Source organism: Nelumbo nucifera, chromosome 1, assembly GCF_055504915.1.
Source record: "Nelumbo nucifera cultivar China Antique chromosome 1, China Antique-T2T, whole genome shotgun sequence".
Classification (NCBI taxonomy): Eukaryota; Viridiplantae; Streptophyta; class Magnoliopsida; order Proteales; family Nelumbonaceae; genus Nelumbo; species Nelumbo nucifera.
Window position 1 is genome coordinate 42,530,001 of NC_142649.1, and position 16,708 is coordinate 42,546,708.

Sequence of the window (16,708 nt, forward strand, 5' to 3'; positions counted from 1 at the left end):
TTTTGAACCACACTTCTTGGGCAAAACCACAGTGTAACAGAAGGTGATTCACAGATTCCTCTTGAGCCTCACAGAAGACACAGATAGTAGATGTCAACTGCATCCCTTTTCCAACTAAATTGTCCCGGGTTAAGAGTCCATTCAGGCAGGTCAGCCACACAAAGAAGGCCACCTTAGATGGAACATTCTTGCACCAGACAACCTGGACTGGGATATTCTGCTCTTCCGACCTTGAGATAGCCTTATAGAAGATTTAACCGAAAGATTCCCAGATTTGACCCATTTCCTCACTCTTCTATCAGCATATAATCTTTGTAGAAATTCCACCATAGCTTCAACTGCCCAATCATTCAAAAGTCTTTTGAACTGAGGAACCCACACCCTGCCATTTAGCACTTGCATATTTTCAGCCACACTTGAATCTTTGCTCACTGCCACCACAAAAAGAGTAGGAAAGCTCTCCTTCAGTGGTCCCAACCTGAGTTGCTGAAGCCATACGTTGCTGCAATCACTCTCCTCCAGAGTCCTCCCTGATTGTTTCCAAACCTCCAATACCACTTGCCCAACAGGGCAGTGTTGATGTCCCTTACCCTATGCATGCCCAAACCCCCTTGATGTTTTGATTTACAGACCTTAATCCAATTGACTAAATGGAATTTATTCTTCTCGTCCCTCCAACCTCTCCACAAAAACTATCTCATTTTCCTTTCTATGTTATTTGCCACACTAGTTGGAATTGGGTACACAGACAGTGAGTGTATTGGTAGGGAAGGGAAGATAAGACACTTTTCAGCAATGTAAGTTTGCCTCTGTAAGGGATATTTTGCTTTCCAAATAACCAGTCTTTTATCTGTTCTTTCCAAGATGGGATATTTTGCTTGCCTCAAGGGGCGCACCAGGCATGCGCCTTTTGAAGGGGCTGCGCCTAAGACCTGGGTGAGGCGCCTACCCTGAAATGCGCCTCGTCTGTGCACCTAGGCGCGCCTTTTAAAACACTGACTTCTATCACACAAATGAACAAGAAAAGGGATAGAGGATCCCCTTGCCTTAGACCTCTTGAACTCTTGAATCTCCCACAGGAAACACCGTTCACTAAAATAGATAAAGTTGGGGTGGTGGTGCATACCTTCATCCAATTCCTCCACTTGGAGCCAAAATTCATTCTACTCAGCACATAGTCTAGGAAATGCCAATTAACATGGTCATATGCTTTTTCAAAGTCCACTTTACACAACAGCGCAGCCCTCCCACTTTGAAGCCTTGAGTCAATCACTTTGTTTGCAACTAAAACCCCGTCCACCATTTGTCTTCCTCCAAATAAAAGTTCCTAATGATGCTCTCCATCATAGGTTTAAGTCTCCTTGCCAACACCTTTATTATTTTATAAATGCTACCAACCAAACTGATTGGTCTATAGTCCCTAAGTTCTTCTGCCCCTTTCTTTTTTGGAATGAGGGTGATGAAAGTTGAGTTCAAGCTTCTTTCAAGAGCTGCTGACTCATAAAACTCCTCAAAAACCTTCATAATATCCCTGTTGGTTTTCAAGACTGCTATTCAGTCTTGACCACTAAGAGATTTCAGGTTCGATGAGAAGAAAAGTGAAGAAGAAGTAGAAGAAAGAGTGGTGAAAGAGCAGTAGAACACAGATTTTGAGGAGAATAACAGAATGTCAATATTCTGCCGCCGCCACTTTAAGTTAATATATATAGGTTATGCTAGTTACATGAAAGGGCATATCTGCCCTTGGTGTTTACATCATAACTGCTAACAAATAACAAACAATATAAAACTGAAACTAGAAATAACAGAATAGCAAAATAACCACAACTGTGACTAGATACATTCTACCCTACGGACAGAGTGGGACCACAGCTGTGGGGCCCACATCAATGTTCTCTACACTCCCCCTCAAGTTGGGAGGATGTCTGCTAGTTGCATACTGGATGTGATGTAAGGGAGGCATACTTCTTGAGATGAGACCCTCTCTCGCACAAAATGGCGGTCAACTTCAATGTGTTTGGTTCTGTCATGTTGTACTGGATTATGTGCTATATTAATGGCGGCTTGATTATCACAGTACAGCATCAGGGGCTTCTCATACTCAATACCCAACTCCTCAGTTAGAGATCTTAGCCATAGGATTTCAGCCACTCCATTGGCCATGGACCTGTATTCTGCTTCAGCACTTGACCGGGAGACAACACTTTGTTTCTTACTTCTCCAGGAGACAAGGTTTCCTCCCACAAGGGCACAATATCCTGAGGTAGACCTTCTGTCATCAACACTCCCAGCCCAATCTGCATCAGTATAGACCTCCACCTTCATGTGATTGTTGTTCTTGAAAAGTATACCCCTACCTGGGCATCTCTTCAAGTAGGCTAAGATTCTTTCTGCCGCAAGAAGATGTGTGGTTCTAGGAGCTTTCCTACCAGTGCTGGAACATAACTTTGTCTTCAAGAAGCTCCCCACTCTCGGCACTAATCCTGTGATTCTGTTCAATTGGTATATCTGCAGGCTTGCCACCTAACTTTCCAGTTTCTGCCAACAGGTCTAAGACATATTTCCTCTGAGATATAAAGATCCCCTGTTTGGATCTAGCAACCTCAATACCCAAAAAATACCGGAGTACACCAAGGTCCTTCACCTCAAATTCTTGGTGAAGAAGTTGTTTAAGAGACTCAATCTCATGACTATCATTCCCTGTGACCACAATATCATCAACATATACGGCCAGTAGTGTCAAAGAGGACTCCACCCTCTTGATGAATAGGGTATGATCTGACTGGGCCTGTACATATCCAAACTTCACAAGTGCTAGTCTGAATCTATCAAACCAAGCCCTAGGTGACTGTTTCAAACCATACAAAGCCTTATTGAGCCGGCAGACCTTCTTACCTATTTCTGCATCATAGAATCCAGGAGGCAATCGCATGTAAACTTCTTCCTACAGATCTCCATTCAGAAAGGCATTTTTCACGTCCATTTGGTATAAAGAACAAGTGTGACTTGCTGCAAGGGACAATAGAACTCGAATAGTAGTCATCTTGGCTACCGGTGCAAATGTCTCCAAGTAATCTATGCCATAAGTCTGTGTAAACCCTCTTGCAACTAACCAAGCTTTATACCTCTCAATAGATCCATCTGCATTATGCTTCACCATAAATACCCATCTGCATCCAACTGGTTTCTTTCCTTTTGGCAAATCAACTACCTCCCAGGTGTTGTTTTTCAACAGGGCATCCATCTCAACTTGCATTGCATCTTTCCATTCAGGGACGGATAGGGCTTCTTGCACTGTTCTTGGAATAGGGACATTGGAAATGGAGCTAAGGTAGGACCTGTAGGTAGGAGATAGGCGATCATAGGATAAAAAATGGGAAATACAGTGGGTTGTGGATGTGGTACAATGTCGTTTCCCTTTACGGACTGCAATTGGAAGGTCAAGATCATCTGTAGGGGAAGTCTCTGTGGGCTCTGGGACTGAAGTATCTTGACCTGGAGCTGCAGATGAGATTGGAGCTGGTCTGGACTGCTGATGATCAAGATCAACCTGCCTGCACCGCCTATGATAAACCCTCAACTCCTGATCCCTCCGACCACCCTCACCATTGCAGCTTTCCCTCAACTCCTGATCCCTCTGACCACCCTCACCATTGCAGCTCTCATCACCCAATGGAATAGGTAAAAGAACTACCCCACTCTCACTGCTCTCCCCCTGAAGACAAGAACTCAAACCCCCACTCTCACTACTCTCCCCCTGAGGGGCAACCCGAGGATAATAGGGTGTCCCCTCAAAGAAAGTGACATCCATGGAGACAAACTTCCTCCCGGAGACAGGATCATAACAGCAATAACCCTTTTGAGTTTGTGCATAACCAAGGAAGATGCATTTGGAGGCTTTGGGTTCGAACTTGGAGGGATGGGGTTCGAGAAGCTGAACAAAGCAAGTGGAACCGAATGTCTTAAGGGGAATAGAAAACAAGTCCTCACGTGGGTGTAGAAGCGAAAAAGGAGCTCGCATATCAAGGACCCTGGAAGGGACCCGATTAATAAGGTATAATGCCGTGAGGATAGCATCCCCCCAGAAGCGAATAGGGACATTGGAAATAAACATGAGGCTTCTAGCCACTTCCAAAATGTGCCTATTCTTCCTCTCGGCAACTCCATTCTGCTGAGGTGTATGAGGGCAAGAGCTCTGGCGGATAACCCCATGATGAAGAAGATAAGATGTCAATGATTTAGCAAAGTATTCCTTTGCGTTATCAGATCTGAGAACTTTGATCTTGGCATCAAACTGGGTTAGGATCATTTGGTGAAAATTTTGGGTCAGGGAAGGTACCTCATCTCGTGAACGCATGAGATAAACCCAAGAAAAACGGGTATGGTCATCAACAAATAACAAAAAGTATCTGTACCCACCCATGGAAGGGATATGATAAGGCCCCTAAACGTCAGTATGCACAATATCAAAAGAATTATCACTCCTTTTATTACTCAATAAATAAGGTTTTCTACAATGCTTAGCAAACTCACAACTTTCACACTGTAGCTGAGACAACTCAATAGACTCAAATAAAGTAGGAAACAAACTCTGTAAAGATCGAAAAGACAAATGACCTAATCGGTTATGCCAAAGCATAACCGGACTCACACTCTGAGAAACAAAAGACAACTTCTCTACTGACTCTCCCTAACGGAACCGCTCCCCGAGCAGATAGATCCCATTCGTCTCACGGCTAGTCCCAATCACCTTCTGCGTCTCCAAGTCCTGAAAAACACATCAGTCAGGGAAGAAGGTTACTGAGCAGTTCATATGCTTGGTAATACTACTGACTGAAAGAAGGTTAGTATCAAGCTTAGGAACATGCAAAACAGATGATAGGGAGATAGTATCTGAAAGATTGATGTCACCCTTCCCAGAAATAGGAACCAGGGAGCCATTAGCAATAGATACCATATCCCTACCAGTAGACAAATGGTAAGTAGTAAACAATGAAGGCAAGCTAGTCATGTGATCAGATGCACCTGAGTCTATTACCCAACAAGGTTCAGTAGTACCTGGAGCTGAGGCATGATAGACTGAAGCTCGAGAAACTGAATGGGCGAAGGCAGATGTGACAGGGGTTGATGGAGGCTACGGTGGTTGAGCTGAATTTCCAACCTCCTTTTCTAGCTGTATTAGGTTCAGCCCGAACTGCAGCTAAGGTCTCCAAAGATGTTCCTTTTGTGCCAGATGAGGATGTTGAATCAGTGTTCATGGCTACATGAGCAGTGCCCTTCTTGTTTCTTAACTTCGCAGGAACCAAGTGGGGATGCAGTTTCCAACATGTCTCTTTTGTATGTTTGGGTTTCTTACAATGTTCACATACTACATCCTTCTTGTCTTCCTTCCTCCTGTCCTTCTCTGAATCACCCCCTCATTTTGGTGTAGCCGCTACAAAGGCTGATGTGGGTTGCATCATAACCTTCCTTCTGGTCTCTTCACTGTGTACAAATGAGTAAGCCTGAGAGAGAGTCACACTATCTCTAGTCAAAATCTGTTGCCTCACAATATCATATTCTGAGTTCAGTCCCGCCAGGAACTCAAACACTCTGTTTGTCTCGATGTGCTTTCTATGGGTCTGAGCATCTTTGGGACTCTCCCACTCAAGAGTCTCTAAGTGATCAATCTCGTGCCACAGGGACTTCAAGGTAGAGAAGTAGACCGACACCGGTTTCTCTCCTTGTTTAAGAGTGTTCACTTCACATTTCAATTCTAGCAACATTAAGGGGTTGGGAGTAAGTTTTTTTCATAACATTCCATATCTCCTTAGCTGTCTTTGCCCACAAATAATTCCGGCTAATATGAGGCTGCATAGAATTACACAGCCATGTCATAACCAAGTAGTTTTCTTGCATCCACTTGGTATATGTCGGGTCTCCCTTGGAAGGTTTTTTCATATCTCCCAGGAGGTACCCTAATTTACCTCTTCCACCAATAGCCATCATGGCTGATTGGGCCCATTCCAAATAGTTTGATCCATCAAACTTTACGATCATAATCTGACCACCAATCTCAGAAATACCACCATAACTGATGTTCCCAAGACTGCCTTCTGCCTGAATTTTAAACTCCATTTCTGTCAAGTCTCAAAACAGCACTTGAATCACCAATCACAATCAAAACAATATAGGCATGATCTGTATTCTCAGTGTATGTGCACAAATATGTGCACAAAACCGAAATAATTCTGATCTGAAACCAACTAGCCAACACAGCAGTAGTCCCTAGATCTCTAACTCCCTTAGAACTCTGAGAACAGCCTTAAAAAAAAACTGATATGCTAAGGAAAGTTAGGGTTTTAATCAGTCCTGAAAGGAAGCAATTCAGTCGCACAGTCCAAACTATATAGATGAGCTTGCAGTAGGGTTTTAATCAGTCCTGAAAGGAAGCAATTCAGTCGCACAGTCCAAACTGTATAGATGAGCTTGCAGTAGGGTTAATAAGAAACCCTAGAATCTGATCGGACCTACCAATAAACTTAAGAGTAGCTCTAGGTAGATCACAGGGTTCAGTCAAACACTAGGGCTTGCCGCAGATCACTTTCAAACCCTAGAGTAGAGAGAAACACAGTTCGGCCAGGGTTTGCAGTAAAACCCTAGTGAATCGAAGAGAGAAAGAACTAGAATGGTTCGACCTTCCCCTCCAGATAGGTCCAACCTATCTTCTCTGATAGAACTTCTCTTAAAAAGTAAACAACTTACAAGGAAAAAATAGTTCGCTGCCTTCTAGGGTTACCTGAACCCTAGACTTCTCTGATCCTTCCTGACCACCAACACTCTGCAACCCTAGCAAGTTTCCAACAGCTGCTAGCACCTCTGGCGATCTCCAAGAATCAGTCTGTGAACTCCCCCTTTTCAGCTTTCAGTCCTAAGGAATTCTCATGCAGTCAGCTGGTATTAGACTCACATGAAAAACCCTAACTTGGCTCTGATACCATGTAGGTTTTCAAGACTACTATTCAGTCTTGACCACTAAGAGATTTCAGGTTCGATGAGAAGAAAAGTGAAGAAGAAGTAGAAGAAAGAGTGGTGAAAGAGCAATAGAACACAGATTTTGAGGAGAACAGAATGTCAATATTCTGCCACCGCCACTTTAAGTTAATATATATAGGTTATGCTAGTTACATGAAAGGACATATCTGCCCTTGGTGTTTACATCATAACTGCTAACAAATAACAAACAATATAAAACTGAAACTAGAAATAACAGAATAGCAAAATAACCACAGCTGTGACTAAATACATTCTACCCTACGGACAGAGTGGGACCACAGCTGTGGGGCCCACATCAATGTTCTCTACAATCCCTATTCAAGAAACCCCAACACCGTTTAAAGAAGGCTATAGTGAAGTCATCCAGCCCCGGAGCCTTGTCCCCTTCCATTTCCTATATTGCTCCCCAGACTTCCTCTTCCCTGAATTCCCTTTCTAGAGCTCTCGCTTGTTCCTCTGACAAGCCATCAAAAGGCAGTCCATTAAGTTTAGGTCTGACTGTCCACACTTCTTTATACAAATCCTCAAACTCGCAATATGACTCTTAATCCTGTTAGCCTCCTCGACCACATCTCCGTTTACTGTTAGACTTTTGATGGTATCGTCTCCTAGCACCAATTTCAGAATTTTAAAGTTAATTAAAGCAAATGACTTCTTAGCATAAACTAAACTTTAATGCATTTGATGCCATTACTACAAAGAGTGTGTCCTAATGTTGAGATTTAAACAAGTTGCAATTGAATATGCTCACTGATTGCAAACTTTCTTTTGTTATATTTGTGTAAGGAGGAGGAAGAGGGCTTTCCCATTACTGATCAAAAAAAGGAAGCATGTTCCAGTGTTCAGAGTATGGAAACTATAAAGTGCTTACTGCTAAGTGATTTCAATTAAATCAATGAAACATTCAGCCTGGTTTCCTGGTTTCTGTGATTCAAGCACCAAGTGGGACAAAATAAAGTTAAGCTATAAAGCTTCTTTCAGTTCTAACTGCCAGATATAATTAAATGATATTTCAAGTTTCAATGAATCAATAACCTCTTGTTTCAGATATCTCATGTCCACATTAAGATAGTACACTACCAAACTAAGTTTTCAAGCTGCTAAGAAAGTCAAAGGTAGGTTATAGTGATTATGAACACACAAACGAAATAAAGAAAAAGGGGGATCTATTAGCCCAATTTTAACTTACCTTCACATCAGATGAGAAGTTTGTAACTATTCTCTTGTAGCCAGCTTTCTTCAGTTGAAAGTTCATCCATCTCAGTAAGATCTTCTCAGGTGGTAGATTCATCAGCTCCTCCACATCCTAATGATTTATGAACAAAATACAACATATGAGCTAAAAAGTAGCAAATAACCTTTCATAAAAGTCACAAATAAGCAGAAAACTTCTATACAAAGGTCATTTCACCTTACTATCATCAACTAACTCCACCAACTGAGGTGTTTTCTTCAAATTGAGGTCCGCCAATAATTGTATCTATGATTAAAACATCAAAGTAATGGTTTCAATTACAGAAAATATAACTTATATAATTTTTAGTTTGTATCAGCAACATGTGCTCAAAATAGAAAAATGGCTTTTAAACAATTACAGCCCAGAATCAAGACTTAACACTCTAAAGTCTAAACAAAGCTCAAACTTCATTCATATGTGCTTTATAGATGACAACTAGAGCATACCTTAATGATTTGAGATATCAACCCAAGCACTAGATGACGCTGAAAATAAATAAATACAGAGAACATTAATATTCTTACTGACCAGAAACTGCTAGTACATAGTAGTACCCTACTAACTTCTGTAACTTCGTAGAGGGAAAAAATAAATTTAATCAAAATCAACATGATGCAAGATAAATCTATCTCAAATGTACATTTATTCATAAATTGCAATAGGCCAAGGTAATTAAAGAGGAGGGAAAAAACAAAAAAAAAAAAAGAGTTAGAATCGAACCAAAGTTGTTAGAAGGACCAAATAAAGAAAATAGAGTGTGCATTGCAATAACACTAAACATGTAACTTAACATTGTACTTACCAAGCAAGGGCAAAATAATGAAATAAACATAGATAGCAAACTCCAATCTTGTTTGAAGCTTATAGGCTTTCTCTCATGCACTTTTTAGGTAATTTCTAGGGTTCATATGAAAATAACCTAATAGATGGAAGTGGCTAACTCTGCTCCGACTCGGTTTTCTACTTCTCCTGTATAGCACCACCTGGCAATGGATTTATAAAGCTAAATTTTGATGGGAGTAGTGAAGGTAACCCAGGCCCTTCACTACATAATTTCATTAGAGGTGAGGATGGGAAGGTGATGGCAGTGCATTCAGGCTCCATTGGGGTTGGGGACTCTCTTAAAGCTGAAATATATGCTGTACTAGAGGGTATTAGAAAGAGTAAGGAACTGAATATACAGAAGTTAATTGTTGAATGGAACTCAAAGTTGGTGTTAAGCTGGTTACAGAGGGGAAGCGATCTTTGGAAGTTTGCTAATGAAAGAAGGGAAATCAAATGGATAACTAGGGGGATGGACATCCAATTTCAGTGGGTGAAAAGAACAGCAAATGCATTTGCAGATGCTTTGAAAAAGCAGGGGGTGGGAAGGGATCAATTGTACTGGGCTGTATTGTGAGTTCTTATGTTGCTATCTTGGAGAGAGTTGAGTCTTTTATTTCTCTCTGGATTGTTGTACCTATTTTTTATGAATCTAATGAAATTATGTTATTGATCAAAACAATAAGTTTTACTTCTTTGTACACTGGCATGGAACAGAATATTCAGAAACCTATTAAAAAACCTGGTGATAGGACCAAGATATAATTGAAAAGAACTAATGACTAAAACAGCATATATACTTACCCTTCCTTCAATGAAGTCTTGCGTGCCAATATTGACTACCGTACACCCAATAGCCTTAGCAGAATTGAGGCATAGTGTATGATTTTCGTTCCTTTCCCAAGGATTAAGAACCCTCTTTGTATTGATTGCTCGTTCATCAATAGTCCCAGGGACCGCCACATTGATAAGTTTACTGCATCAAAGAATATGCCTTCAGATTACAAAGTCCCAAAACCAAGAAAAAAACCATCTCCAAATTCAAATTAAAGCAAAGGGCTTAACAGGGAAATCACCATAGAAGAACGCCATCTTTTACAATCTCAAAGAGATCATTAGTGGAAGGATCTATAGGAAGGTATCTCCTCAAGAACTGATCTTCTGCTAGGTAGTTGTTTATATGAGCAACATAGGACGTTTTCTCAGATTCACTGATGGTGTGAAGCAATGTCGTCGTAGCAGCCTTCAGAAATGCAGTCGAATTCTTCGCTCCACTACCAATTCTAGCATTAACATGCGATTGCAGTTTCAAATAGACCTGTAACAACCATTTGCTCACTCTACTTACAAATCCTTAACCCCAGTATCAATTTCTCAACCCAAAACCATAAACTGCTAAAAATAACTGAATTAAAATTCAACGATTACGCTTTCAAGTTGCAGATCCTATAATAGTACTCACCCGAAGAAAGACTTCAAAATCCACCTCTTCGTCCATGTCCCGATACGATTCAAGCAAACACGCAGCCCTCTCTTCCTCAGTCAAAGACTCTCCAACGGTTTTCAGCTTCGACATCCTGGAAGGCAAGTGCCCGATTGTCACTCGCCCGAGCTCCCTCTTCATTGAGAGGAACTGCAGAAACCAGTCGCCAACGTTGTAGGTTCAAATGCAAGATCAAGAAAACAGATAATACATCAAAGTAACCCACAAACAAGAAAACTACTTGGGTTTTAGGGTTTTGAGGATTACTCACATAGGACTTCAAGCTGCGAAGCTCCACCTGAGTGAACTGGTTCTGAAGCCATGGATCTGACACCAGGATCCCAACGTACCCGGCCATTTGCAGGTAAGTCTAAGGAAATCGAGTGGTTGTTTTCTCTTGCCTCTTATTCTCCGAGAAGAAGCAACCGGACAGAAGAAGAAATGAACTGCAGAGAGAGAGAGATGAGTTGAATATTGAGACTGTCCGAACATAAAGGAAGGACTCTTTTTTTTGACAGCGATAAAGGAGGGACTCTGTCAGATTTGAGAATTCAAAATATGACGAAAAGGACCCTTTCGTAGCCGCTCTTAAGGGTCCGTTTGGTTCCGGATAAGATCGGAATCGAAATCTCCCGGAATTGGAATTAGAATTACTATTCCTGACGCTCGTTTGGTTAAATCAGCAATTAGTATTTTATAATAAGTTTATTATTATTTAATAAATGATATTCTTTTTATTATTATTTTCTTATTATTGTATCATTATTATTTAATAATTAATATCTCAGTATTTATCATTAATTTATGAATAGTTTATTAATATATCATTATATTATTATTACTTTAATTATATTTTTATTGTTATAATTTATTATTTTATTATTTTTCTTATTAGTTTATTAATACTCAACTACTTTTGTTTATTGTTTTAAAATTAATTTAATAATATTTAATAAATAATATGTTAGTATTTTTTATTACTTTAATGATAATATATTAATATTTTATTTGTACTTAACTATTATTATTATTTAATAAGTAATGTATTTACTTTTTATTAATATTTTATTATAGTATTATTATTTTACTTTCATAATATGTTATTATTTAATTATTAATTTTTTTATTATTACTTTAGGTATACTGTATTAATATTTTATTTTTACATTATCATGATTATATTTAATAATGAATATTTTTGTGTATTATTATTAATTTATTAATCTTTTATTATAATACTATTATTTTATTACTATTTTACTAATATTTTTTAATACTTTATTAATATTTTTTTTATTTAGCAATTTTTATTAATATTAAGGTTTTAGGGGCTTTTTGTCATGAGATTTTTACTTCTTAATATACTCTTGAGTGGGAATTCCATTCCTGGGGGGCTGGAATGGCCAATCCCCCGAGAATGGGCATAGGCATCCCATTCCTATCAAACAAATAATAGGAATCAATTGGAATGGGCTATTCTGATTCTGATTCCTGGCACTTATTCCTAGAAACCAAATAAATCCTAATATTTGAATTCTGATTCTGATTCCTGGCACTTTATCTTTTTGGTTTAACTCTGAAATCTTCACAATCCAATTCATTTACTGATGTGGGGTCACTTGATTATTTATTTACCTTGATTGCTGAATCAGAAGCAACACACAAGTGGGTTGTACATTTTTCGACATTTAATGGGAGCGGGATGAATCGGATGCTTGAACCAAGTCATTTTAATATATAAGGCAAAGTTTTGAATTAAAAATTTAAAACAGTATCAAATAAAGTTTTGAATTAATTTTACATTTTAAACATGGTTACATGGTTGAGCGAAATAACTAAAGGTGGTTGGACCATAATAATAATAATACTAAGTAAAACTTATATTCATAATGTAGATGAACTGTATTGTCTAAGGATATAAATGGATTGGATCAATATTCAAATAAGGGTATATTCAAACCCAATCCAATACATTGTAGATCTAATCGGATCTCATAAATACTAATTTGAATTTAAATTTGATCAGGATGTTAGATATTTGAATATAATTGATCTGTTTTAATTTAAAAAAAAAATAACTAAATATTAAAAGGAAAAAAATATAACAGTTTAAATAAATAAAAAATACATGTATTTTTTCAACTATTTTCATCATATATATACATGTTATTATTAAAAATAAATAAATAATATCAAAATTTACAAAAATGTAATATAAATAACATATTGTATATATAACACACACACACACATAGGGGTGATCTAAATCTAACCCGATTTTTAATTTGATCCAATTATCTGATCTGATCCCAAAATTTGAAATAAGGATATCTAAATCTGACAAAATAGGAACAGACTTTGGATTGGATCGAATCATGATCCGATCCATTTGCACCCCTATGTGTTGATAATATGGTTCGATTTTATGTATGATAAAATAAGGTATTAATTTCATATTAATGAACAAAAATTACAACAAGACTATAAAAATTTAGGAATAAAAATGGTCCCAACATATTTTTATGTTTCCAACAAAAAATCATATTTTTATGTTCTATATGCTAAATTTGGGACCAAAATAATCCATATGTTTGATCTAACTTTCATCATCATCATCTAGGCTCAGTTTGGAAGGAGTACAAATGCAAATATATAGAGTGCAAAACCTTGTATTGTGTATTATTTTATATGTATTTATATTTGCACTCTTTCCAAACTAAGCCCTAAGTTTTTCTAAACCGTATGGGGTGGTTACATGAATCTTGTTTCACCTTCCATTCTTTTTATATGACCACAAAAAAAACAAATCAGGATCCATGACTATGAGAATTTGGCAAAAGTTTTAGTGCAGACTATTCAACGTACTGATACAATATAGGATGTATTGAGCATATTATATCAGATATAAACTCATTGATACATTAAATCCTAATAGTTAAGACATTTGGCCACTTTGGAAGGATAATACCCTTCCTATAAATGTTGGCTCAATTCTTTTTCCAATTTCATTGCCCCTTTGAATCACACAATACATATTTTTTGTGTATTGGACATATTGACACTTTGAACCTTAGGGCTATGTTTGGTTTGAAGGAAAAAAGTAAGGAAAGGAAGGGAAAGGAAGTGAAATCTTTACAAAACTTGTGTAGATTTCCCTGCATTTCCCTTCCTTTCCCTACTTTTTTCTTCAAACCAAACATAGCCTAAATGCAACCTTCTTCGTTTTCTTCAGGCTTGAGAATGACAATGTAAGACAAGCTCACACAGCCCGAGTTATGTGTGTTAATCTCAAATTAAATATTTGAATATAATTTTTATCAAAATCCAACTTTTTTGGTATTAAAAATCCCAATCAAGATTATAGTTTTTAGCCATAATCAACGTCACCTTCAAATTACAAGATTTATCAAGAATTACTCACAAACTTTTAAATCGTTTGCCATTTTAGGTGTTTCTACAAAAAGAAATTAAGCAAATCATTATGCAATTTAATTAGAAATTGAAAAGGCTAAATAAGAGAAAACCTTAATTTGTTGGCCAGCACTTGGAGAGACACTTTTGTCGTAGAATTAAAGGACATGTGGGTCATTTGAAGAATTATGAAGGAGAGAGAGAGAGAGAGGGTGGAAAGGTTGATAGAGTGTCAATGCTATTTGAAAATCTGATTTTAAATTCGAGATTTGACATAATCAAATCGAATTTAGATAATTCGAATATCATAATTGATCAAATTTGAATATTCTATTCATACCGTTTAACTAATCAAATCGAATTCCAATGTCTTGATTTGATTCAACAAGTATTAGAATTTGATTGACTATTTAATTATTATATATAATATATAAAATACTAAAATGTTTTATATAATTTATATATACATATATATTTAATTAAATTGTATAAATAAATTAGATATTTATATATACATTATATAAATGAAATATTTATTTTATATATTTACTTTAACTCCTACGTACCATAGCTTCAGGCATGCAAGCCTGGGTAGTTTAGATCCAGTTGTTTCTAGAATAGGTCCTCAACCCAATTCTGTATGCTGTAGACACCAAGCCATTATAGAAGGAAATTACAGTTCAAGAACTGGATAAATGTAACATCTGCACACAGTATACTAGCAAAGTCAACTAGTTTCCCTAGATATAATTTGTTCCTTATATGTCATTCCATTTTCCTAGTTAATTTGCCCAACTTATTGAAAGTTTCAAAGCCTATCCCTGCAGCCAATTAGCAACTAATTTTGTAAAATGTCCATTGATCTTACACTTATAATTCTTTCTTATGTGAGTAGATGCATGATACTTGTTTTTAAGTGCACTGTATTCTTGATGGATTTATTGTATGAATTTTTTTTGAATTATTATGTTTTTAAGAAACTTGGTATGCTAATAGTTTTTGATTGCTGAATTAGATAGTGAAAAGTACTGAAGCCTTGAAGGAATGCAATATTCATTCATCTAAGGCCCCATTTGGTTTATAGGAATAGGGGTTTGGAATCGGAATGGCTGTTCGATTGAATGGAATCGGAATCCCATTCCCATTCCTGCTGGAATGACATTCCTCCATTTGAGGGAATGGCCATTCCCTGCCCCTCCCTAGGGAATGAAATCTCATTCCTGCTGATTTCAATTCCCATTCTCATTCCTATCTGAACCAAACAGACTATGTGAATGGGCCATTTCGATTCCGATTTTGGTGGATTTTGATTCCGATTCCGATTCCAATTCTGACTATGAACCAAACGGATGCTAAATATAGGATGGTATTAGGATGTGCCAGTACTTAGCATTGTTCACTAGACTGGACCCCTTTCATGACAATTTGAAAAGTTAAGTTGGTGATCCTCCTTACTGAAGTCTAAAAATTATAGGATTTGTAAAGCTTAGGATCCGTTTGGTTTGTAGTTGGAATCGGAATTGGAATCAAAATCTTCTAAACCGGAATCGTCCATCCCCATAGTCTGTTTGGTTCAAACAGAAATAAAAATGGGAATTAAAATCAGCAGGAATGGGATTTCATTCCCAAGGGAGGGGTAGGGAATGGCCATTCTCTCAAATGGGGGAATGCCATTCCAATAAGAATGGGAATGGGATTCCAATTCCACCAACCAAACAGTTGGAATTGGAATAGCCCATTCCGATTCTGATTCCCAACTCCTATTCCCGCAAACCAAACGGGGCCTTAATTTTGTCTAAACAAAAACAGGAGTTGAATGCCCAAAAACTACAGTTTATTTAGTTAATAGTAAATAATGTACCTTTAATAACTCTTTATCTGTGTCTGAGAAAGCCATTGGCATGCTCAATGTTCATAGCCTATTTTGTTAGGTTTGTTAGGTAAGCTGTTTGAGAAAACCATTGGGTGGAGGTGTTATTACAAGCTTCGTGTGGTTATCACACATATGTTTGTTTGGTTTAGTTCACTTAGGTAGTTTGGAATTGGTAAAGGTCATTTTGATTGTCTGGCCTATTAGAATCTCCATGTTGGTCTTGTAGGAATAAAATGGAAGAGAATGTTGAAATTGCTCTTAGGGGGTGTTTCTTTTTTTTGGATTTTGAGAGGGGGAAATCTGGTCAATGGGATTTTGGTTCCTATTGACTAAGAATCCTATGTTCTTTTTTTAGATTAATGTGAGGACCATGAAAATTTTATTTTCCTAGGTATCACTTACCCCCATCTTCTAGGTGGGTAAATAACTTTCCCACTTAGTTGGAAAATTTCCAACACTTGAATGAGACAAAAATGCCCCTTTTAATAATGAGTTTTTATGATTAAAATGGTCATTTCCTTTTTTACTTGGAAAATAAAAGAACATGTGTAAATACACTTACCTAGGTACATAAGTGCTTCTCAGGAAAAACTTACCCAAGTAATTGCATTTACTTGGATAAGTAACTTACTGAAAAGCAAACGGGCCTTAAAGAGTGGTATAACATGGTAAATGCTTGCCATGTCTTGAGGTTTAATGACTTCAGGAATATTCGGAACAAGTGTGATTTGTTCTATGGTTCAAAATTGGACACTATTGGATACAACCTCTTGCATCATCCAAAATTGGTAAGAACATGCTTGTCAAGATGATGCCCAAGTGCCAACCTAGTTTGTAAAATGTCCAT

General features: G+C 37.6%; 1 protein-coding gene across 1 annotated transcript in view; it reads right to left on the minus strand.

Annotated features, from left to right (window-relative positions):
- Positions 1 to 11,073, minus strand: part of LOC104587971 (Actin binding Calponin homology (CH) domain-containing protein) — a 61,723-nt gene extending 50,650 nt beyond the window's left edge. The window contains exons 1-7 of the mRNA XM_010245753.3: positions 10,849 to 11,073; positions 10,557 to 10,727; positions 10,171 to 10,412; positions 9,899 to 10,070; positions 8,719 to 8,757; positions 8,447 to 8,515; positions 8,225 to 8,341 (exon numbers count right to left, since the gene is read on the minus strand). Coding sequence (XP_010244055.2) covers positions 8,225 to 8,341; positions 8,447 to 8,515; positions 8,719 to 8,757; positions 9,899 to 10,070; positions 10,171 to 10,412; positions 10,557 to 10,727; positions 10,849 to 10,935 — 897 coding nt within the window. The 5' untranslated portion in view covers positions 10,936 to 11,073. The remainder of the gene's footprint in view (positions 1 to 8,224; positions 8,342 to 8,446; positions 8,516 to 8,718; positions 8,758 to 9,898; positions 10,071 to 10,170; positions 10,413 to 10,556; positions 10,728 to 10,848) is intronic.
- Positions 11,074 to 16,708: the final 5,635 nt, after the last annotated feature.